This window comes from Muscardinus avellanarius (genome assembly GCF_963383645.1).
Source record: "Muscardinus avellanarius genome assembly, chromosome: 17".
NCBI classification, from domain to species: Eukaryota; Metazoa; Chordata; class Mammalia; order Rodentia; family Gliridae; genus Muscardinus; species Muscardinus avellanarius.
This window is the reverse complement of record NC_137803.1, coordinates 17344277-17368654: the sequence shown is the minus strand read 5'-3', so window position 1 is coordinate 17368654 and position 24378 is coordinate 17344277. Positions and strand designations below refer to the sequence as shown.

Genomic DNA, 24378 nt, shown 5'->3' with positions numbered 1-24378 from the left:
GCAAGGGGGACATTTTTCTCCACGCTGTAAAATCTCCATCTCACATCAGGCTTAATATCAAAGCGTTTGGGGTACATACTGACTGGCTAAGCTGAATGTTGGTTTTAAAAAAGTACTTAATAATGTCTTGCCTTTAACCAAAAATAAAAACATGTGAAGAAAAAATAGAGGCGGGATAAAGTCCGATTGGTTTCAAAGTGACTGAATGAAGAAACAGGGTTTTTAGGCGCTTCCCCCGGCCTGTCTCCAAGGAGGAGCGTCCTGCAATGCCCAGGTACAAGTGCACACTCGGGAGCAGCGCGTGGCCGAGAGTTCTAATGCTCATTATTATTCCTTAGGGTGCCAAGGACTCGCCCATACGCCGGGCTGTGAAAGATACCCTTTCCAATCCACAGTCCCCGCAGCCATCACCTTACAACTCCCCCAAACCACAACACAAAGTCACACAGAGCTTCCTGCCGCCCGGCTGGGAAATGAGGATAGCCCCCAACGGCCGGCCCTTCTTCATTGACCATAACACAAAGACTACGACATGGGTAAGGCTGCCGCTTTTATTTGGCTCCACTTGCATCGCGAGGTCTGGTGTTAACCCCTTTCTCCTCTCACCTGGGACGGGCCGATCTTGCTGAGAAGCTCTGGTGACGCCGAAGCCTGTCTCCTGAGGTCTCCTCCCCCGCCTCCTGGCCGCGCATCTAGGCCTGCAGGGCTGGGGGGTAGTTTTGACAGTTCTCCTCATTTGGAAAAAAGGACAGCACTGTATCACTAGGAATTTTTCACTACTCTTTGCTGTTGTGATTTTTATGAGGAATTAAAATCTTCCTGCCAGTATTTTAATCCATTTCTTTTCGCATCTTGATTGACACTCCCATCCCTCATCTGATTTGTCGCTCTGGTTTTCAGAGTTCACCCCAGATTCTGTTTTGTGTTTCTGTGCCCCATTTTCGTTCCTGTGTTCATGGGTAAGGCGATGTATGGAATGACTTTGGTTGTAAAGCTGAGCCGTCTCTGCAGTGAGCATTTTGTCAAAATTCATTTTTCTTTCCGTGTTGCTTTTTGGTTTTGCTCCTGAATCATCTGTGAGAAAGATCTGTGTGTTACATTAAGCAAAGGTGATCACGCGTATCTTTGTGTTCCTGTGTCCATTCTTTCTTTTGCTGAATCAATGGTGGCGTTTTCAAAGTAGCCTAAGATCTTTACAAAGCCTGTTAGGATTTTCCTACTGTGGAGTCTCTAGCTAGACCTGTCATTCGGCTGAAATGGGTTCTCTTACTTCTGACTGATTTTGATGCCACAGGTTAATTTTTCTTCTTGCCCCTAAAGTCTCTATCCGATGCCCTGGGTGGATCTAACTCCAAGACTAAAAGTCAGTCCTTCCAACATTCGTGCTACTTGCTTAGAACCAATGCTACCTTAAAGCATGTTGAGTTTTGGGGATTGCCTGTGGTCTACACTCTTTGGTCTTGGATGAACGATTCCTAGCACTAAATTCCCTTTTCCAGTGACCAAGTAGGTCCAGTTGCTGGAACAGCAGTGTAATGTTAAGAAAAAGGTCTCAGCAGAGGTGAGCTGGAGTGTCATTTGTACTGGGTCCATGGTGTGCTATTATGCAGTGCCTGCAGGGTGCTCCCTGAAGTCCAAGGAGCATGGTGCAGCGTGTCCCATGTGGGCATTCTTGGTTCTTGGCCTGTGCCTGCTGCTGCTACTGCTGGATATTTACCATCCTTGGCTCCTACCACTAAGTGCTAATAGCTGTTGTTACCCACCCCAAAGACACTCAGAACCTGAAATGCCCAACACGTTTGCAAAGAGCCCTCAGTGAGAACCACTCTAAAAGTGCTTCCTGGTTTGCAGGAAAGGAATTTACTCCCCTGCCAAGAGCACTTGAGATCTGATGGCATTCCTCTGGAACCTGGTAACTGCTTCCAAGGCAGATAATGACACACGGAGGGGTGTTGTTGTTGTTGTTGTTGTTGTTGTTTTTCTCTCTGATTCACCTTTCGCCTGAAGCTAGTATTACCGGCCAGAGGAGAATCAGAGGCAGGCAGCTCTTTGGAAAACAGAGTTGTGGGGCTCAGTTTGGGGGTCTTTTTGACCTGGACACAGAAGCTGCGGCTGTCTTCCTCACGTCTCTTTTCCTGTAGCACTGTTGTAGGAGTTTCAAAGCCTTAGCCAGAAACAGGAGCTGTAGAAATCAAGGGGAAATATTATAAAAGTAGATGGATTAGTGTCTGGAGCCGCCGTGGCTTGCCAACATAAGCTATGGTTTTAGTAATTTGAACCAGCTTAGTAATCAATCTCTTAACCTTTTTGTGGCCTTTCAACGCCAGAACTGCAATGTAATTGCAGCTGGGTGGATTTTATTTTAAATAGCACTAGCTGTATTTGTTGCTGGCATCATTGCCAACTGAGAGCCAGCTTGAATTTCCAGTTATCCCTTTCTACCCCCAGTACTTGGTATTGGCTAATTTTTTATTCACTTAAATTTTTAATTTGTTAAAACAACATTTTGCTGGTGCTGCTGCTGAAGCTCCTTAAGGCAACAACTGGAGATCCCCCGAGTTGCTTAACTAAACCCAGATGTGCTGACACAGCTGCCTTATCTCGTCCACACAAAGATGCACACAAAGTTCCCAGTGTGGAAGACCGAGTTCCACGTCCATCGTGACAGAGGATGAAGGGGGAGGGGATAGCAGAGATCATTTGGGGCTTAAAATGATCTGTTCCAAGATGGTGTGGAGTTGCATTTTCTGAAAAACAATAAATCAGAGGACAGCGTGGTTCTTAGATTTGAATATTAAAGTGGAAAAGGGAGAAAAAAAACCCTGGTGGGTCAGGTTGAGAATAATGAAAATAGTACTTCTTTCCCCTTGGATCTGGGGCACTGTTGATTCCTGCACTTCTTGGAATCATGAGAAGATTCAAGCCCAAGTTTCCTGTACGTGCATTGATCAAGTAAAATTCTATCCTGAGTATATTTATATGACACAGGCAGCCATTCATACCCACAAATGATGAAGGCAATATGCTGGCTGTTTATTTGGAATAATGTTTGAACACATCTAAAAAACACATAAAAGGGAGGCTTTGTCCCACCTGAGTCAGGCCAACTGGAGACGACCAGGCAGTCAAGAGAGCCCAGGAGGCGTCCACTAATCATTACCTTTACTAAGGGCACAGCTCAAAATGTGTGTGTTAGTATATTTATGTCTTTCATGGCACAAGGTGTTGGCTTATCTTAGTAACAAGAAAGATTACACCTTACCAAGCTTCAGCTTTGTTTTTTACCCAAGCTCAAACTAATAAAATTGATTACAGCCTAGGCATGATGCTGGGCTCCTCCAGGAAGGAAGGAAGAAACACAGTTGTTCTTTGGCACCAGCCAGTATTCCCATATTTTCTATATTTTTTAATTAGGAAAGCCTTTTTTGAAAACAAGAGGCTGATATTTGCATTCTGTTTAAAAACACAGTCAACTGGATTGAGGGAAGCAATTAATCATTCATGAAAGAGCGTCCCTTCCTACACTGAGAAAAGGGAGAAACAACCGAGTGTGTTTATCTCTTTGATTTGTTCATATTCATACGATTGAAGACATCATTAGTGTTCTGACCTATCATCATCGTGAATCACTACCCCTGGGCCTGGGCCGCGGTTCCACCTCTTATCTGCCGTGCAGATTCCTACCTCTGTGGCTTGTCTGTCCAAGGGCTCTGGGGGAGCAGCTTCCCAGTGACCTCCACACAGCCTCAGAGGTTGGATTATTGTTGGTATGATAAAATAATATGACCCCTTGCGAGCCCGGCCCTCACACCTTATGAAGTCTGGGTTTCCATGCAAGGCCACCTTAGCAGACATGTGCAACTGAGTTTACATTGTGCTTTTTGCAACAACCCAGTCCTCCAGCCCCTGGTATTTTTTTTTTTTAATCTCAGCTTGTTTTTCTCCCCTCTCTTTCTCTAAATCACCAGCTTTTTACCAGAAGCACTGATGGTCTTGCGCAGTTGACTGTGTGATTCTGAGGCACGACTAGCCTTACACGCAGCATTGGCAGCCTGCCACCCTGTGTGTGAGAGCTGGCCGCCCGGGCCTTGTTGGAAGCCTGGAGTGCGCGTTGGCTGCACGAGGGTCCCAAGGCCCCAGGTGGTTATGGCCTTACGTGATCCAGCCCAGAGTTAGCCCTGGTTGTATAGCTTTCGTGGAGTTCCGTGCCTTAAGTTTTCCTTCTGTCTGCAGTTACCCAGTCTCAGATGTTTGCCAGATTATCAGCTTCTTGGACCTTCTAAATCCTAAATGTGTTGACTATATTTTTTTAAACTCCATGTATGTTCCGGTATGCTACTAGAATACCGGGCTTACTTTGTGCCACTTCTTAACTTTTAAAAAAATACATTACAGCCAGGTGTGGTCGTGCACGCTTGTAATCCCAGTACTTAGGAGGCTGAGACAGGAGGATCGCTGGTTTGTGGCCAACCTCAGCTACTTAGTGAGGCCCTCTGCAACTTAGTGAGACCCTGCTTAAAAATAAATAATAAAAAATAGGGCTGGAGGTGTAGCTGGGAAGTAGAATGCCCCTGGGTTCCATCCCCAGCACCATCTCATCATCATCATCCTCATACTCACATACATATAGCATACATATACACGCACACATATAATTACAGACAAGTACAGTGGTGTACACCTATAATCCCACTATTTGGGAGGCTGAGACAGACGGATCACAGGTTCGAGGCAGTCTCAGCAATTACTGAGACCCTCAGCAATCTAGTGAGACCCTGTTTCAAAATAAAAAAAATTTAAAGGGCTGGAGGTATAGCTCAGAGGTAGAACATCCCTGGGTTTAATCCCCAGAACCACAAAATAAATATATGTATATATTAGATTAAGGGTTATCACTCAAATGAAATGAATCATTAATAGATTCTGCAATCAAGAAATTGCTATAATTAACAGAAAGCAATGGTTGATTTTATTTCTTGTGATTTTTTATTCTGCCAATTTCCAAAATCCTGTCACTTTGTTATCCTCCAGGGATACTATGACTTATATTGTTGACTCAGAAAATTGTTGAGACAGGGAAACCTTTTAGTAATTTGACAGTAACAAAGACTTTAACATAGTTGAAAGAAGCTAGAATCAAATGTCTCAAAGGTTTGCTTGTTAATCTTGGTTGATATTGTGTTATTCTCACTGACAATGTATTATTCTGAGTTTTATAATGCTTTCTAATCTTTTGAGTTTAAATACATGGATTCTCTAAGTTGCATCACATTTTTATTAAGTCTATGTATACATTATATTTTAATTAAGTAGCTCTTAAACTCTGGATCCTGGCCTCTGGGCAAGACTCTATTCTTTCTGACACTCAATTTTCTCATTCAAAGAAAAAGAGACTGTGTGCCCGGCCTCCTAATAAGGGGTATTGCAGTAGCACACGTCTGACTGTTCTTTATAAATCATAAAGCATGCTCAAGGCATTGCAGTACTTATTTCTCTCTTGTTGATTCTCCGTGGCATCTTACGGAGCATCACTTAAGAAAAATCTCTTATGAATTTTTTTAATTAATACATACATGTGAAGTCACTCTGCAGAGCTGGGTCAGGAATCTTGGTAAAGATCCATCCTCGGGCACGTGATTTCATAGGATGAAGCAGGCTGTCTCTGGAGCAGCCACATAGCTTACCAAAGAGATGAGATTCAGAATCTCTTTGTAGCTGCGGAGGCACTGGGGAATTCTAATGGAGGTACTGGTCCTCAGGCCTCAGGGTCCATGGAGGAGGGACTTAGAAACACTCTGGTCCCCACCCCTTCCCTGGGGTAGAACCACGTCATCATGGCACCGTCCTTTCTAGTTCCACAGGGAAGTCACTGTGAGACCCCTCGCCCCTTCGCCTTCTCAAAGCTTTGGAGACAGAGTTAACCTTATATTTAAACATCCCCCCCTTTCCCCAAGCACAAGGAGCAAGAGTAGAGCCTCTCTTAAGAGATGGCCAGCCAGGCCCCCCACAGAGCAGAGGCGGGGTCCCTCCCACGCCTAGTTGATGGGGCAAAACTCAAGATGCAAAGGAGCCCATAACTGCACTCAGCGAATCCCCCTAACATCTCCCACTCTGCGTTTCTCTTGCAGGAGGATCCACGCCTGAAATTTCCAGTCCATATGCGGTCAAAGGCATCCTTAAACCCCAATGACCTGGGCCCTCTGCCTGTGAGTACACTAGAGACACACGGAGGTCCAAGATGTTTGCTCACCCACCCAGTGTTGACGGAAAAGACCTGTGGGTCTTTTTCTTCCTTGGGCTTCCTGGCTTCCTTTGGTCTGGTTTCTTAATAAGACTGGGTGTTTAGAGGAGTGCTACTAATACATTACAGTCTGTGCTATACCTGAAACATATATCACAGTTCAGGAACTTAGGAAAGAAGTTTCTGAATTGTGAGCCACTAGGGGAAGGTAGACCATACGCTAGCGTGTACAAGAGGCATCGCGTACATGTGACAGTTTAAGCGACCTCTGAGTTCCATCCATATTGCTGATTTAGTCGCAGGAAAAAAGAATAATGTGGGAGAAAAAGTCATAAGTCATCACAGGACGTTTGTCTAAGTTATTAAATGTACAGATTTTTGAACTTTCTTTTTCCCTTGTTGGTGACCGTTTTGAAATCTTTTTTTTTTTTTTTTTTTTTTTTTTTTTATCATTTGCTGTCTTTGGGGGAGTGGAGCTCTTTGGTCCAAATGGGATTTTGAATGTAACGCTCACTGTGCCTCTGCCTCAACAACCTGCCCTTAATGAAGAACACTTGGAGTGGTGCAGGAATTGGACACAAAGTGTGTGTGTGTGTGTGTGTGTGTGTGTGTGTGTGTGTGTGTGATGTTGGGGATAGAACCCAGAGGCAGTCTACCTCTGAGCTACATCCTCAGCCCTGTTTTATTTTTTATTTGGAAACAGGGTCTTGCTAAGTTGCTGAGGCTGTCTTCGAACCTGTGATCCTCCTGTCTCAGCCTCCCAAATAGTGGAATTATGGGCACCACCATGCCTGACTCAAAGACTGTTTTTAAAAGGGAATCATCTTGTTGTTTTCCAAGCATAAGAAACTTTCTCTTGCCTGGCATATAATGTATTAAGGCCAAATTTGAGAAAACAGAAGTTAGGATTCAATTAGTCATCAGATTATGCAAATATCCCTCACTGTCCAAATCTGATTGGTTCCTGGGTTCAGAGGGAAGAGCCTAGTGAGAAAATTTTAGAAAGTATGTTGTCTAATCTCTCGGATGCCTGAGTTTCATTTAGCAAATAAGGACAGTTCAGATGATGAGAACATACCAACCTTATCTTAAAAATGATCCAAATCTTTTATTTTAGTTTCTGAGTTTGAATAGGGAGTGTTCATTGCCGAGAACACCCCTCATTGGGTGTTGAACCACTCAATAACATGTGTAAAGCCACTGTGTCTAACATTCTTGTATTGTCCTCCTCCCTCCCTGTAGTACTCAGTATTTATCTAACTAAATGAGCTTTTTGTTTTTATTATTTTTATTTTTTGCGGCACCAGGGATGGAACCCAGGGGCACTGTACCTCTGAGCTACATCCCTAGCCCTATTTTTTAGTCTTTTTTTGAAATCAAGTCTCACTAAGTTGCCTAGGGCCTCGCTAAGTAGCTGAGGCTGTCTATGAGCAATCCCCCGGTCTCAACCTCCCGAATGCTGAACTAAATGAGCTTTCAAGGGCAGCCTTTCCATGCCATGCTGGGATTCCTTTGCAGCTTTAGGCCAGCAATAGCCTTTCCTGTCGCTATAGAAACCACACCTGAGATGGTTTTCATCACAGCCCACTGCTGCCTGCCGTCAGAGGTGGGGAACGTGTGCCCATGATTGCTGTGTGTCATGAAGAATTCACCTGAAATGTTGGCAATCAGTTATTCTCAGTGGAAATATATGTCCTAAGAAAGAAGAATAAGAAAGGATCCTGCAGTTTTTAACTGTGGTCTCTGATTTGGGAGCTGCTAGCTGACGTTTGTATTGATTCCTATTCATCCATTTTCATATTCTCTCTCCCTCCCTCCACCCCCTCTGCTGGATACTAGCCTGGTTGGGAAGAACGAATTCACTTGGATGGCCGGACATTTTATATCGATCACAGTAAGTAGTCTCTGCTGTGGACACGGAGGTGTCCGGGGAGGGGAGGGGAGGGGAGAGGAGTTGGAGTGTTATAGTGAATACTTTGTCATTTCACTCTCTGTCCAGGCAGCCAGGTGTTATGTGGAGAGAATGATACCAGAGACTCAGTGCCCTCGTACGGTACTGTGCCTTCACCCCAAGTTTGCTTTAAAGTAGCCCCTCCAGCTTTGGCCCAATTTGATCTTGTGACCTATTAACTTTTTTTTTAATTAAAAGAATTTTTTGGGTCAATGATCTCTTTTGACATTTGCGCTTTTAATAAATATACACTGTGGAAATAGAAAATAAGATCAGAAGCGATGATTTAGTCAAAACAAATTTCTGTGCAAACAGTGCTTTAACTGCATATAAGTTTCCAAAACACTGCTCCCGGGTCTTAGGGCAAGATACCCGTTCTGACCTTATCTTCTATTCATAGCATGTTGGCTTGCACCCACCACACTAATATAAACGTAGCTGTTTTCTTGAAGACAATGGCTCCAGAATTTATGAATAAGTGTGTGGTTTCTCATTTCAACTAAAAGTGACACTAATTATTGTTTGCTTTTAGCCAGCGAGTTTTTTTAATTACATTTTAAGGTGACTTGCTTTTCATGGGATCATATTTACATAGTGCTTTATCGGGGTTTTTTTTGGGGGGGCAACCTGGGATCAAACTTATAGATAGTGCTTTAAATTCCTGAGAAAGTATTAAAAAGGCTTCAAGTCGACGTAAAGTTTAAGTTTTGTGGGCAATCTGGTAGCATTGGGGGTTTGGTTTTCGTTTAGCTCATAAATTGGAAGTATGTACCAGATTTTCCCACATTTTTGAAGGTGAACGAAAGCCCACAGAGGATGGCTTGCTGAGAAGCCTGGCCACAATGAGTCTCCCATAGACCATAGATGTTGCACCTCACCCAGGTATTACTAGGGGACAGACAGAATTTCTTTCAGGCACAGGGTTCAGGGGATTATTTTAAACAGAGACTAAGCAAGAGGCCCAGGATTCAGAATTAAACCAGAAGAAGTCCTACATGTACATGTGGGGAGGGGCAACTGCCTTTGGGTTTAAATCACATAGTTCAGCGGGGCATGGTAGCACTCGCTTGTAATCCCAGTACTTGGGAGGCTGAGACAGGAAAATCACAGGTCCACAGCCATCCTCTGATACTTAGTGAGGCTCTCCATAACTTAATGAGACCCTATTTCAACAATAAAGAATAAGAGCACGGCATGGTGGAACACACTTATAATTCCAGAATTCGGGAGGTTGAGACAGGGGGAATTGAGTTTGCGGGCAGCCTCAGCTGCTTAGTGAGGGCCTCTGCAACTTAGTGAGACCCTGTTTCAAAATAAAGAATAAAAAATTGGACTAGGGGTGTAGCTTGGAGATAGAAATCTCCTGGGTTCTATACCCAGTAAAAAACACACACACACACACACAATAATAATAACAATAATAGTAATAAAGAATAAAAAATAGGGCTGGGGTGTAGGTCGAAAGTAGGATGCCCCTGGGTTAGATTCTTAGTACTGAAAATAAATAAATAACTAAATAACATAACATAGTTCAAGACATACAGACTTAATTATTTTCTTTGATAAGAAAAAAAATTACTGAGTTGGGCCAGGTGGCACACGCCTGTAATCCCAATACTTGGGAGGCTAAAACAGGAGGATCACAGGTTCAAGGCCAGCCTGAGCAATTTACTGAGACTCTCAGAACCCTAGTGAGACCCTGTTTCTAAACAAAAAAAAACTAAAAAAAAAAAAAAAAAGGACTAAGGGTGGTTATAGCTCAGAGATAGGATGCCTCTGGGTTCAAACCCCCAAAGAAAAGATACTGACCTGCATACTCCTCCAGGATTTTACAGTGTGCATAAAGTTGCTGGCAGAAATGTATGTGCAGGTACCCCACTTTTCCCTCCATATACTATTTATTTATCAACCTACCCTTGAGAGTATTTCCTGAGATGGCGGAGGGATCATGCCTCTTTTTTCCCACCAAAAACAAAAGCAGTGCCCGTTTTAGTTTTTCATGGACTCCATTTTCCGTGTTCAAAGAAACACAAGTAACTCGGATCACTTTAATAAGTAAGGTCTTAAGCAGTGGCGCAGCGTTGGCCTGCTTCACAGAGAGCATTTTATACTGATGTTCCAGCTGACGACCTGATGCCCAGGTGACGGGGAAAGAGCTTCTGGAATGTTCTTCATGCATCTCCAGGTGCCAAAAGCAAGAATGAGCCACTCTAGAGAGCCGCCGTAGAGAACATTAGATATAAAAAGCGTGGACTTTTTCCCGAGGGGCACGCGTGGGCCTTGAGTGCATTAGGTAGATGCTTAGTTTATGGTGACTTTTATGGGCTCGTGGAGGGTAGAGGGAAGAGCTAAGTTGCTGTCCTTCACCAGGGAGTGGGGCAGACGCTGGCCCTGCACCAGCTCACCATTGCCAAATGCCCGGCTGCCCCCTCCTGATCCATCTACTAGTCGCCCCCCACCCTGTGCCCATGGCAGACATTCTTAACTCAGGTTTGCATAGCCCCTCTTTACTCCCAGGAATTGAATGACGTGAGGAGGACCCCACCCCAAGCCTGGTTTATCTGCGCTTAGCAGCATGGTCTTCATGGCCAGGGACTTCCAGATTAAAATTTATGTTGCCTCTGCATGACCAGACTGAAACTTTCTTGCAGAAAAAGAATGAGGTGACCAGAAACCATTTAAGACAAAGATCCGCTTACAGGAACCCCATCCGCTCTCGGTGCCACATTTGTGCCAACTCCCCACGATTTGCCGTAATTTACTTAATGGGAAATAATATGAGGGAAAGAGATGTCACTGGAAGAGTTCGGTTCACAGATGGAGTCCATGAGAAGTACCTTTTTCTGAGGCCTGGGGGTATTCTTCAAAGTGGGTTTAATTGCCTGGGAGATAATATTTAGGAATTTCCTTACTTTCCAAATGAAGGTTGTCTTTCCAATTTTCTAGCAGGATTCTATTGTTATCATAACTGCAAGACAGAAGAAACAAGGCCATTCTTAAACATACTTCTTTTTTTTTTTTTTTTTTTTGGTTCTAGTATTGAGCCCAGGGCCTTTCTGACTCTGAACTATACCCTCCTCCTCCTCCAGGTCTTTTTTTTTTTTTTTTTTTTGCAGTACTGGGAATGGAACCTGGGGGCATTCTACCTCTGAGCGACACTCCCAGCCCTTTTTTTCTTTATTTTGAAACAGGGTCTCACTGCATTGCAGAAGGCCTCACTAAGTAGCCGAGGCTGTCTGCGAACCAGATCCTCCTGTCTCAGCCTCTGGAATGCTGGGATTACAAGCGTGCGCCACCACACCCAGCAGCCTTTAATTTTTAAATTCGATTAATTAGTTATTTTCTGCTTTATAAATTCTTGAGCAGTTAGACACTTTTCAAGATTGACAGCATTGAACCTTAAAGGCTAAATTTCAGCTACTCAGTATGAGTACTCACTATTGCCTCCTGGGTTCCTTTGCTTCATGCTAATCTAAGAGCTCTTCTTGTCTTTTGCCTGGTGTAAAAGCTCAAGGGAAAATAGAGAATGGAATCTCTCGCCCTCTGGGAAGGGATATCATTCTTCTTAAGATCAGATGTGCCCACTGCTGAGTTATTGGCTACCCATTTCTTAACTAGGAAAATCAGAAGAGAACATAAGATCCCAGAGTTCCTTGTCCTGGTCTTTCCTGCTAGCAATCACCATGCCTGTGACAGGAGCCAAAATGACTGGGTTTTTCTTCTTTCTGTTTCACTTTTATCCTTCCACTTAAAACATAATATCTAAAAGACAAAAAGCAAGTTGAGACTCAAGAGTTCTTTAAAAAATATTGGGGAACTGACCACTTCATTTGTATGTTGACATCACTCAGCTGCAAATGTGGGCTTTATCCTAAGCACGTGGACACTGGTGGTTCTGGAAGCTTAGGCTGCTTTAAAGGGAATTTTGTTTTCACTGCCGGCTTCGTTCAGTCATTAAAGAGATAACACTGTGCTATGTCAGGCCCCGTCACTGCCAGAGACCTCTGTTAAGAGGTGGAGGGTGGGGTGGGGGTCGCAGAGATGAGTAACTCGTAGCCCCTATCCTCAAGGGGTTTCTGGCCGGGAGCAAGTGCCAGCAGGTGTCTTAGGTGTTGTGTTAACAGCTGTTACTGGGGGGTGGGTTGAGGGTGGCTGAAAAGGCCTCCCAGAATGGGTGTCTTTTCAGACAGGTTCCCTGCACTGGGTAGCACGGAGCCTGGCCGGCACGATGAGCGGTTCTAGATGCCTGGCTGATACACAGAGGAGGCCAGAGTGCTAGGTCAAGTGAACGGGGGCCTGCCAGGTGTGGGAACTGGGGTCCATTCTGCAGGCCTTAGGGAGCTCCAGAGGCATTGGCCAGATGAGGTCTTCAGAAAGCTCTTTCGGCAGCACTGTAGAGGGAGTCTTAAGCAGGGGTAAGTGAGACTGTGACCCAGGGAAGCCCAGAGAATACAATGCTCCAGATGATACCCCAGCGAGAAGGCTTAGGTAGACAGGGACAGTTCCGTGGCCACCATAGGGGAGAGCCGAGGACATGGACGGGTTCCTGGTTTGGACACTGAATGGATTGTGATTCTGCTAAGTGGTAATAGAGGGCTCCGTGAGCAGGCTGTGATGTTGAGTCAGCAGCATTTGGTTTGGGCAGCATTGAGCTGAGAACCCCGTGTGGGAGGCAGAGGTCAAGGATGGAGCTTGTAGTTCAGGCCAGATGGTCAATCTCGGAGTCGTCGATGTGTTTTTTAGGTGAGGATAAAATCCATTGGAAGCATTCTGAGCCAAGTACGTGTTTTAGGCACAGTTTTTACTCATTTCTGTTCTGTGTCCTTTATTTGGTTTTCTTCTCTCTTCTTTTCCATCACAATAGCAACTTTTACTTTCCACAGTCTTCTGTTGTCAAGGTAAGGGACCCTAAAATGCCTGTCCCTTCCCTCAGGTTTCTCTAAAGCAGTGTAGACTTTTTATGTAAATTTTCTGCCAGCATGAAAACAAAGTAAGGATTCTAGAATAATCATGTGCTTTGGGAGGTTTTTTTTTTTTTTAATGTTACCTCTGGTTTCATTAATAATACTGTCACATGTTTTGAAATTCCTGGTATAGTCATAAAAAGTGAATTAATTCATTATTATCTGCCCATTTACAGGGTAAGAACACACACACGGCTTTTCTTTTTCTTTGGTTTTTGTTTTGGTTTTTTGGTTTTGGGGTTTTTTTTTTGGGGGGGGGGTTGCAGGTCTGGGGATGAGACTCAGGGGCATCCGAACCTCTGAGCTACACCCCCAGCCCTATTTTTTGTTTTTTATTTTTTATTTTGAAACAGGGTCTCACTGCCCAGGAGTGGTGGCACACGCTTGTAATCCCCGCGCTTGGGAGGCTGAGACAGGAGGATCGCACAGGTTCGAAGCCAGCCTCAGCTACTGAATGAGGCTCTCAAGCAACTTAGTGAGACCCTGTTTCCAAATAAAATAGAAAATAGGTCTGAGAGCATAGCCTGGAGGTAGAAAGCCTCTGGTACTACAAAAAAAAAAAAAAGAAAAGAAACAGGGTCTCACTGAGTTGCAAAGGGGCTCACTAAGTAGCTGAGGCTGTCCTTGAACCACGATCCTCCTTCTCAGCCTCCCAAATGCTGGGATTACAAGCATTCACCACCACACCAGCCTCACACAGAGCTTTTTAAACAGATAATTTTCTTAGCCCCCACCCCGTCAACCATCTCCCCAGTCTGCCCTCCCTGTGAGTGACTTTCATGGGGTCCCTTCCCAGCCCTCCCGGCTCCTCTATCACACACATAGGAATCCCAGAAGTCTTTAATGGCAAAGTTCCAAATCCCAAAGGGACCCAGGGCAGCTGTCCTGCGTCATCACCTGGACAAGTAGTAGTGTAGGTAGTGTCAAACAGTCTTGTTCACATTGGCTCATCTGGTAAAAAGAAAACTACCTTTGCCAGCTTGGCTTAAAAGGGAAACCTTTGTGGAATCTTCCTCAGCTGTGTCTAATTCTCATTTTTGGACTGTCGTGGCTGCTTTGATTTGTGTGTACATGTGTGAGCGTGTGAGTGACGCATGTAACGGACTCTTCATTTATTCAGCGCAGGATTCCCAATGGAAAGCAGTATTGCAATACCATAAACAAATAAAAAAAACTATTTGAAATGAGAAAAAAAATCATGTGTGTTAACCTTTTGGGGAACCAAAACTTTTTATGTCATTTTTAAATTAAATGAAAATCAAGATCAAGTTATAAATCCTCGAAAGGACAGGGGTTTATAATTGACATTTCAGCAGATTGCCTGCCCAAAAAAAAAAAAAAAACAATGCAAAAAGATGGTTTTACTTAAGTTGTGCATTTTCAAATATTTTTAACTAAACAATATGTAAGGAGTTTGCTGTATAGAGTTACCTTCTAACCCTAAAATACTAAGTAAGTCATTATCCTTGGGGAGAACAGTTTAGAGGACTAGACAACTTTTGAAGAATTCATAAGTAGTTCTCTCTAAAAATCCTTTATATGGAATAGATTTATTAAAACTAATGCCCTGATTTTTCTTTTGAACACTTTCAGATAGCAAAATTACTCAATGGGAAGACCCGAGACTGCAGAACCCAGCCATCACTGGTCCGGTCAGTATTCTCAGGTTCTTGTTCTTTGACATGGGATTTTGGTCACATCTAAACATGTGTTTCTTGTAAATTACCAACCAGCATGTTGGCAAGGGCTGGTGTGACTGAGTAGTTTAACACTCCTCCCATCTCCAAAGTATCCAGTGGGATACAATGACTTGAAGAATTTTCACGGAATGTTTATGATAAAGGCAAAGAAAACAGTTGAGTGATGGCAGCAGAAGGATACATTTTTTTCTTCCATATGTAAAAGGGTGAATTAAAAGTATGATCAAAGCCAGGCCTGGTGGCGCATGCCTGTAATACCAGTCAGTACTTGAGAGGCTGAGACGAGAAAATCTCGGGTTCAGGGATAGCCTCAGCAAGTGCTGGGGGTGTCAAACTAAGTACCACCAAAAAAAAAAAAAAAAAGATAAAAATTTCTTCCTCTCTGGAGAAAACATAGTGGAGAGAGGGAGGAAGCTAAGTGGGGGAGGACGAGGGGAATGGAGTTGGGTGGGAACTGGGGAGGGCTCAGCAAGCATTGTGTGCATATATGTCTCTGTTACCCTGAACTTCATCAAGATGTATGATTACAGTGCACCCATAAAATAGAAGGTGGAAAAAACTGTTCCTTTCTTATAGGAAGCAAAACCAAGCCCCTCCCCATTTTTGTAGAGCTTATCATTTCTTTAAGCCAAGTGTGTGCTAATAAATTTAAATATTTCCCAATTTTAAAAAAGCCTATAGCATTTGGGGAAAGTTGTTGCTAGCTTGGGGAGCAGGCAGAGTTAAGAATCTTTTTTTCTGCCCACCTCCTCTACTTGTGCATTGTGGCCATCATGTATACTGGACAGAAGAAGAGTACATTCAGACCCAGGTGTAACAACCTTTTAAAACACTGCCAAGAAGAATGGAAAATCCCAGCAGCAGCAGCAGCAGCAGCAGCAGCAGCAGCAGCAGCAGCAGCAGCAGCAGCAGCAACAGACAGTGTTAGAACCCTTGACAGAGGGTCCTCAGGACAGGGCTTCACCAACATAGACTGGTGTTTACCCAGTGGTTATAATAAAATGAGATTATTTTAATTATAGGACATATCCTGGAATCAGAAGCTTCAGATTCAAGGTTCTTTTTAAAGGCTAGAGGAGAAGAAGGAAGTAAAGTTTGCTATATCAAGTGTCAAGCTAAGAGCCCAGAAGGTTTATATAAGACATTAATTTCGCCAGGCGTGGTGGCGCCCACTTGGAATCCCATCATACAGGGAGGCTGAGACTGGAGGATCGTGGTTCAAGGACAGCCTCAGCTACTTAGTGTGGCCCTCCTCAACTTAGTGAGACCCTCTTTCAAAATAAAGAATAAAAAATAGAGCAGGGAGTGTAGCTCGGAGTTCGAATGCCCCTGGGTTTCATCCCTAGACCTGCCCAAAAAAAAAAAAAAAAAAAAAAAACCATTAATTTCATGGCTTTAGTGTGATTCATTTCAATTATGTTTTAAGTGATAAAGACATGTCCATTTGAAAACTGAAAAGACACCACAGCGCACATGTGTTGTAAAGACTGGCATCCCTTCAGTCATTCATTGAATTTATTCAGACTACTTTGCTACTGTTTCTTTGCAAAGTTCCCACAGAAAGTCAACTCCTATTACCGTTTCATCATTTAAACTGCCTGACTATAGTGGCTTCTTTTTTTTTTGGTGGTACTGGGGTTCCTGGAAGCCCTTCTACCTCCGGTATACACTCCCATGGGCTACACTCCCAGACCTATTTTTTTTTAACATTTTTATGTGGAAACAGAGTCTCTTAAGCCAGCGAGGCTGGCTCCGAACCAGCGCGATCCTCCTGTCTCTGCCTCCCAAGCGCGAGGATTACAAGCGTGCGCCACCACGCCCGGCTAGTGGCTTCTTTTTATTTAAATACTTAAAAGGACTTTTTAAAGTACTTGGTGCATTGTAAGTATGCCTCAGAGTTAGGTCCGAAGTGTTACACACGTGTGTGCACGCAGCCGTTGGTGTGTCTTCCTCTGTAGATCACTCCACATCCCTCCGCCGTCTGTGTTAGAGAGATTGATAGTGACACCTTCATTTATGGACACGGCGCTGTTTGAACTATCCTAGTCTTCAGTCCTTCCGTTACCCCTTCCCAAGTCCCTCCCCCAGGCCCTTCCACCTTCTATTGGCCTCTCTCCTCACTTATGTGAGGTCCTTTTTGCTTCTTATTTTTCTCTCTAGCTTCCACACATAAGAGAAAACATATGACCTAGACTTACAGAGACTAGCTGATCTCACTTAGTATTGTATTCTCTGGTTTCATCCACTTTCCTGCAAATTACATCATTTTGTTCTCCTTTATGGCTGAGTAAGATAAGATTCCATTGTGAGCCGGGTATGGTGGCGCACGCTCGTAATCCCAGCATCTGAGAGGCTGAAACAGGAGGATCGCGGTTCACGGACAGCCTCAGCTACTTAGTGAGGCCCTTTGCAATTCAGTGAGACCCTGTTTCAAAATAAATAATAAAAAAAAATAGGGCTGGGAGTGTCTCTTGGAGGTAGAATGCCCCTGGGTTCCATTCCCAGTGTCAAAAAAAAAAAAATTCCATTATGTATATATACCATGTTTTTGTTATTCATTCATTTGTTGATAGATAGACCTTGGTTGGTTTCATAATTTGACCATGATTGTATAATGACTCCTGTTTTAACATATTCACTACTAGTTGTTAGAATAGTATTATCCCCTTGTGCATCATTAGAAACAAGGTAAATTCAGAAAACAAAGCTGTTCTCGAGTGACAGAGGGTGGTTTACGTTATCATTTTAAAGTTTCCAGCTATTTGTATCATTTATCAGTCATTCACCTTCAGTCAAAATGCTGCTGGTTCTTATTATGATTGAAAATTATTTAGATAATAAATTCAGATGGACTTGCCCCCAAGAAAAATATATTTCTTTGGGTTTTCTGCTAATAGAAGAGTATTATTTCCTTTACTATTTATTTATTTATTTATTTATTTATTTATTTATTTATTTATCTAGTACTGGGGATTGAACTTGGGGCATTCTACCTCTGAGCTATACCCCCAGCCCTTTTTAAATTGTTTTGTTTTGAAACGGTCTTGCTATTATTTAGAATCTGCTTTTAAGTATGACAGGGGTTTTGCCTATTCATCTTTTATTTCTAACTTTATTGCATTTGTGGTCAAAATACTGCTACGGAATATTATCAGATATTTGAAACTTCCATGGAATCCTCATCATTTTTTTTTTTTTTGTGGTACTGGGGTTCCTGGAAGCCCTTCTACCTCCGGGCTACACTCCCAGACCTATTTTTACATTTTTATTTGGAAACAGGGTCTCCTAAGCCAGCGCGCATGGCTGGCTTCGAACCTGTGCGATCCTCCTGTCTCTGCCTCCCAAGTGCGGGGATTACAAGCGTGCGCCACCATGCCCGGCAGAATCCTTGTCATTTTTTACAAATGTTCTTTTGTAGGTTTTTTTTAAACATGCATCATGTCTTCGGTTGGATATAGAGTTCTTTATGTGTTCATTAGGCTCAGCCAGCAATGTTCAGATCCTCCATATCCTTACACTTTCCTAACTGTATGGTCTACTCAAGAGAGTTATGTCAGAATCTCCACGGAGATTGTTCAGTTTTGTCTGATTTTTCTTCCTGCCCTCACTTTCTCTCTTCCTTAGTGTTTGCCTCCTATATCTTTTCTACCTCTTCCTTGCCGTCCTATCCATCTATCCTATTAGATGGATAGAGGACTTTTTATTTTCTTTCATCTTTTCTGGGAAGCTATAAGTTTTGCTTTCTGTTCTTTTCATGCTCACGTTAAAATTCTTATCAACATATTTGATTTAAGATTACAATCAAGCACTGTCTACCCTCCTCCTGGATACCATCAGGACCTGGGAGAATGTTTACACTGTTCTTTTCTACTCTCATTTTGCATATCATTGTTTGGTGGGGCTTTAAAACCGCTTTCTTTAAACTTTCCAAATAGTTACTAATACTTTATCTTTTTCACCCAGTAGTCGATGCATATTTAATTTTACCTATATGTAAACAAACTGCTTTGCTTACTATTGGATCTTTTTTTTTTTTAGGGGAACATAAGAAGTTTATTTAAGGAGGTGGAATATAGTTTAAGAAAAGGTTATGATAAAGGGGTTACATTCTAGAAAAAGCATCAGGATAGCATGGCGTGGAGGCGCACGCTTGTAATTCCAGCATTTGGGAGGCTGAGACAGGAGGATTGTGGTTCGTGGACAGCCTCAGCTAGTGAGGCCTTTGCAACTCAGTGAAGCCCTGTTTCAAAATAAAGGATAAAAAATAGGGCTGGGATGTAGCTCGGAGGTAGAATGCCCCTGAATTCCATCCCAGTACTGAAAAGAAAAAAAAAAATGTCAGGTTACGTTATGGAGAGAACATCTGGAAAGGACACTTCCCAGAGTGGAAAACAGCCTAGATCCAAGGAGTACAATCCAGGGGCAGGGTCTAGAATGGGTTGCTTCCCAGAGTGGAAAACAGCTTCACTATTGATCTTACATACATATTTCTTCAGGCTTTCTTCTTAATGAAGTTCATAGTCTAGATCATGCTCTCAGTGTGGTCTGCTGAGCATCAGCATTACCTGGGACCTTGTTGGAAGCACACATATACAGGTTCCACCCAAGATCCACCAAGATGACAACTCTGGGGTGGGAGTGGCAAGCTGTGTTTCACTAAGCCCACCCGGGTATTCTGATGCCCGCTCAAGTTTGAGGGCCTCTGCCCAGCAGCACTTCCAGCGAGGCGCTGAGTGGTGGCTACTTGGTCTTCCATTCTGAGTGTCTGGTTGGACCCCTCTGGTATGTCTTAAGTTTGGCCGATTATACAGTTTTTAGTAGCCGGGCATGGTGGCTCATGCTTGTAATCCCAGCCTTTGAGAGGCTGAGACAGGAGGATCCGTTTTCATGGACAGCCTCAGAGGGCTACTCGAGCCCTCTGCAACTCAGTGAGACCCTGTTTTAAAATAAAGAATAAAAAATCTTTGGATATACAATATTTTTTTATTTTTTAGGGAATTTGTATACTCTTCTGTTGCCTGTGCCATTGAAATCATATCCAAGAAATCACTGCCAATTTCAATGTTGTGAGGTGTTATGACCCAGATTTTCTTCTAAAAGTTTATAGTCTTAAGATTTATATTTAGGTCTTTTATCTATTTTGAGTTAATACTTGTATATGGGATTAGGTAAGGGTCCAATTTTATTCTTTTCCATGTAATTATTATTTTTCAACAATATTTAGTTAAAAGATTATTATTTCCCCCACCAAATGTTCGTGGAAACCTTGTCAAAAATAACTTGATAATATAGGGAAGAATTTAGCTCTAGGCTTGTATTTAACTCCAATGGTTTATATATCTGCCTTTAGAACAGTACTACACTGTTTCAATTATTGTAGCTTTATATGGTTTGAAAACAGAAAATATATATCTTCTAGCTTTGTTCTTTTTCAAGATCGTTTTGGGTATCTAGAATCCATATTCCATATTAGGATAGATTTTTTTCTGAAAAATAAATATATAAATATATGATAGTTTCACCTAAAAAAAATAGAAAAAAATATTCTCTGGTAAGAAAGAAAGCAAAAAGAAATATTGAAATGTTATATTTAAGTCATCAAAAGCTTGGTATCAGACAAATGAAACTGTTATGTGAGATTATCATTTTTAATTTTGGATAAATTGCTATAATACTAGATGTCAACCACTAAGCCAAGCATGGGAAGGAGGGATGGGGAGAGAATGGGGTGGGGATCGGGTGGGGGCTGACTGGGCGATGTGTGCATGTATGTCTACAAAAGTTTGTATCCCACTATGATGTATGAATACAGTGCACCAATAAAAAATAAAAATTAAAAAAAAATAGGGCTGGGGATGTGGCTCAGAGGTAGAATGCCCCTGGGTTCCATCCCCAGTACCAATAAAATAAAATAGAGTTCTCCGTAGTTTGGAGATATTCTTACACGTCTCCCAGTTCCGACACTGATGATGAAAAGTTTGTTGTCAACCGCACTGTTGTTTCTGTGCGGGTCAAGAGCTCTTTTCTCTAGTGAGTTTGAGTTTTCTCTGTGTCTCTGGTGTTCTGCAATTTCACTAGCATGTGTGTATGTGTGGATTTCTCTTTGGTTATCCTGCTTTGGGCTCAAGATTCTTCAATGTGGAGATCATGTCTTTTCTCTGTTCTTGAAAATTCTCGGCTATTCTTTCTTTACATATTACATTTTTTCTCATTCTCTGATTAACTGCTTTTATAACTCCAACTGGGCATTTGACTCACTTTCATTCTATCTTTGCTGTCTCAACTTTCTGTCTCCCTCCCTCTCTACCTTTCTCTCTCAGTCATTGCTGTATTCTAAGTTATTATTCAGTTCTTCCAGTTAGTTCTTCCTTAAGGTCTTTGTGTACTTTTATCTGTTCATTGAGTCTGTTATTTCACTGACTTAATTACTCTAAGATCTACTTCTTAGTCTTTGAAATTTCGCTTTTTCTTCTTAGTTATTCTGTCTTTTTTTATTCTCTCATCTCGCTTATCATTCTTAAGATCCTTATCTAATGGCCTCTCTCAGGTTATTCTTTCTGTTCTTGGAGCATTGACTCTCCTACTTCTCTCCAAATTCCCCATAAAGATAACTTATTGTCTGGATCAATTTAAAGAGAGAGGGGGAGGGTGATGATCTTCATTTTCTTCCTATGGGGCTTGATAAGCCCCTGACCTGTATTTATAGTCAGCTTTTCGAGTTTATGCCACTCAACTAGGATAGCAGTGGACCCTGTACCCATTGATGGAGGCTTGGAGTTTGATCCATTACAGGGTTCTTTCTTTGGTTTTTCTTCTGTTTATGATGCTGTACAGATCAGCCTCCTAGCAGTGTTTCTGGGTGGTGGTCAGAGATTTCCTGTCCTCTTGCGGGTCCTAGTGTCTAAGCAGAGAACTCTGCTCTGGCCTCCTGGACTATATAAACTGTTGACCACATTTATTGTCCCCTGGGAAAGAATTAACACCTAAATACAAGCACCTATGGCTCGGTACAGTACCCCCTTCTCTAAGTTGGACTCTCTCTATTGATCTCATGCCTGCAGAGTCTTTCTCTTTTTCCTAAATTTAAAAATATTAGCTCAGCCGGGCGTGGTGGTGCACACTTGTAATCCCAGCGCTTGGGAGGCTGAGACAGGAGAATCACACAGGTGCAAAGCCAAGCTACTTAGTGAGGCTCTCAGCAACTTAGTGGGACCCTGTTTCCAAATAAAGTATAAAATAGGTCTGAGAGTATAGCCCAGAGGTAGAAAAGCCCCTGGGTTCCACACCCCCGGTACCACCACCCCCAAAAAAAAGTTAGCTCTAAATTGGTCCAGCATCCATGCATATTTTAGACAGGGGAGGGTGGCGGCATTACCATATGTCAGCATGCAATCTCTTTGACAGATGTCGCCACTAGTAGCATCTGTTAAGTGCTCTCCATGCCTGTAACTAAACTGAGGCCATTGCAAGCTTGTGTAACGCTTTGTTCTTTTCCAAGAACTATACAATCAGCTGATTTGGAGCTCCCAGCAAGCCCTCAGGACAGTGGGACAAAAAGGCAGATGCTATTCTCCCTAGTTTATCAGAAGCTCAGAAAGCTAGTTGTGTCACAGACAGTCCCTGCAAGTGTCAGAACCAGGCCTAGCGCCCCGGGGAACTGAGGTCACCGATGTCTCCACACCAGGCACAAACCCATCTCTTCAAAGAATGTCAGCATCGTGTGGGCGATAATGACACACAAGACATTAGAACCGGCCTACACAGAAAGGCGGGTTTCACTCCCCAAAAAAGAATATTTTGTACACAGCCACAGGGCTTTCATCCACTGACATATTAATTTATAAGATAGGTTGATTTTACAAGTTTAGTTGCAGGCAATGCCAGATACTCAAGAGAGAACACTAATTCAGTGTATCTGATGCAAGAAATTTACATGTAATTTCTTTCAGATGGTTTGGCATATGGATGCCTTTGTCCTGGTGCCTTGTTAGGATCTGTTCAGAATGCAGAAATGTACTATTCTTCTTGTTCCATCCTGAGAACTACCTCTAGAGAGGAGAGAGGAGTAGAAGGAAGAAAATAATTGTTCAGATTTCACACCTCGGTCTCCAGAAGAAGGAAGACCAGAAACATCACCCCATCTGACTCCAACCACATCCAGTCAGCACTGCCCGGTCACAAGGCAGGCGAGGGAAAGGGGTGGCCCAGGCTGGCTCCCACATTTTGAAATCTGTTTCTTGGGAAGTCTGTCGCCTCTAGACCATTGAGCTTGTATACACATTGACGAATGTTTATGCTCTTTTTTTTTTTTTTTCAACTTTTGGTGAGTGGGGGACCAAAAATAGTAGCTGGGAATTAGACTTTTGAACTGAAATACCCTTAAAATTCTTCTACTAAAATCTTTCTACTGAACTGTTAGAAAATTCCTCTGCAGATAGGATTCATTGCAAAGCTCTCTGGTAATAGTCTCCCTAGAATTCAAGTCTTTAAAAGTACTTGGGAGACTGAGACAGGAGAATCAGAAGTTCAAGGCCAGACTTAGCAATTTTGCAAGGCTCTCAGCAACTTAAGGAGACCGTGTTTCCAAATAAAAAATAAAATAAAATAGGAGTCAGGCATGGTTGCACACACCTGTAATCTCAGTATTTGGGAGACTGAGACAGGAAGATCACAGGTTCAAGGCCAGCCTTAGCACCTTTACAAGGCCCTCAGCAATTTAGGGAGACTGTGTTTCCAAATAAAAAGTAAAATAGGAGTCAGGTGTGGGACACACCTGTAATCCCATATTGGAAGCCAGCTTCACCAACATAGTGAGGCTGTCAGCAACTTAATAAAACCCTGTTTCCAAATGAGAAATAAAATAGGGCTAGGGGAATAGCTAGGAAGTAGACCACCCCTGGGTTCAACCCTCACTACTACAAAAACACAAAAAGAAAGCTGGTGTGAGATCATGGGAGAAAGTCACTTTTTTTTAAAGGTTAATTCTTCTCAGTCACAATCCTAGCCAAAGGCATCGACCTAGTGCTCTGCCCCACAGGGCTGGTGCTCACGATGCTCACTGTCCCCTCCTGGTTTCTACTCGAGGTCCCTCCTCAGAGCTGCCTGCCCTGGCCTGGCACCTCCCAGGAAATGGAACCAGAACTCTGTGCTGAATGGCTGTCTTCTTCTCAGCTTCATAGCACCTAGCCGGGGAACTGGGAAAGGAACCTTTGCTTTACCACTGTAAAAGGTCAAATGGCCAGCAAAGAACAGGTGTTCAGGAAATACCTGCCCAGGAATGAGTCAGTGAATGACCAGGAGCGGTGTATAAGGAAACAAAAGGGAAAGATTTGGGTGTGTGGTAGAATGTAGAGCTGAGGCTGAGACTGTCCCATGACAGATCCTTGTGTGCTTCCCTTTATGTTCATGATTGCCCAGATATTTACAAGAATCAGAGTCCATGTGAGGGCTTGGGGTATGGCTCAGCTAGACCGTGTTTGCCTAGCATGTCTGAGGCCCTGGGTTCAATCTCCAGCACTGACC

At 43.0% G+C, this 24378-nt stretch overlaps 1 protein-coding gene across 4 annotated transcripts in view; it reads left to right on the top strand.

Moving 5' to 3' along the window:
* The window catches only part of NEDD4L (NEDD4 like E3 ubiquitin protein ligase), a gene marked incomplete at both ends in the record, with an annotated part of 377821 nt that overhangs the window by 321895 nt on the left and 31548 nt on the right, over positions 1–24378 (top strand). For 3 of the 4 annotated variants that reach the window (XM_080714805.1, XM_080714804.1, XM_080714803.1), the window contains 4 exons: positions 339–536; positions 6129–6206; positions 8081–8135; positions 14750–14808. In XM_080714805.1, the coding sequence (XP_080570931.1) occupies positions 339–536; positions 6129–6206; positions 8081–8135; positions 14750–14808 (390 nt within the window). The remainder of the gene's footprint in view (positions 1–338; positions 537–6128; positions 6207–8080; positions 8136–14749; positions 14809–24378) is intronic. The other variant, XM_080714806.1, reaches the window with a different exon arrangement.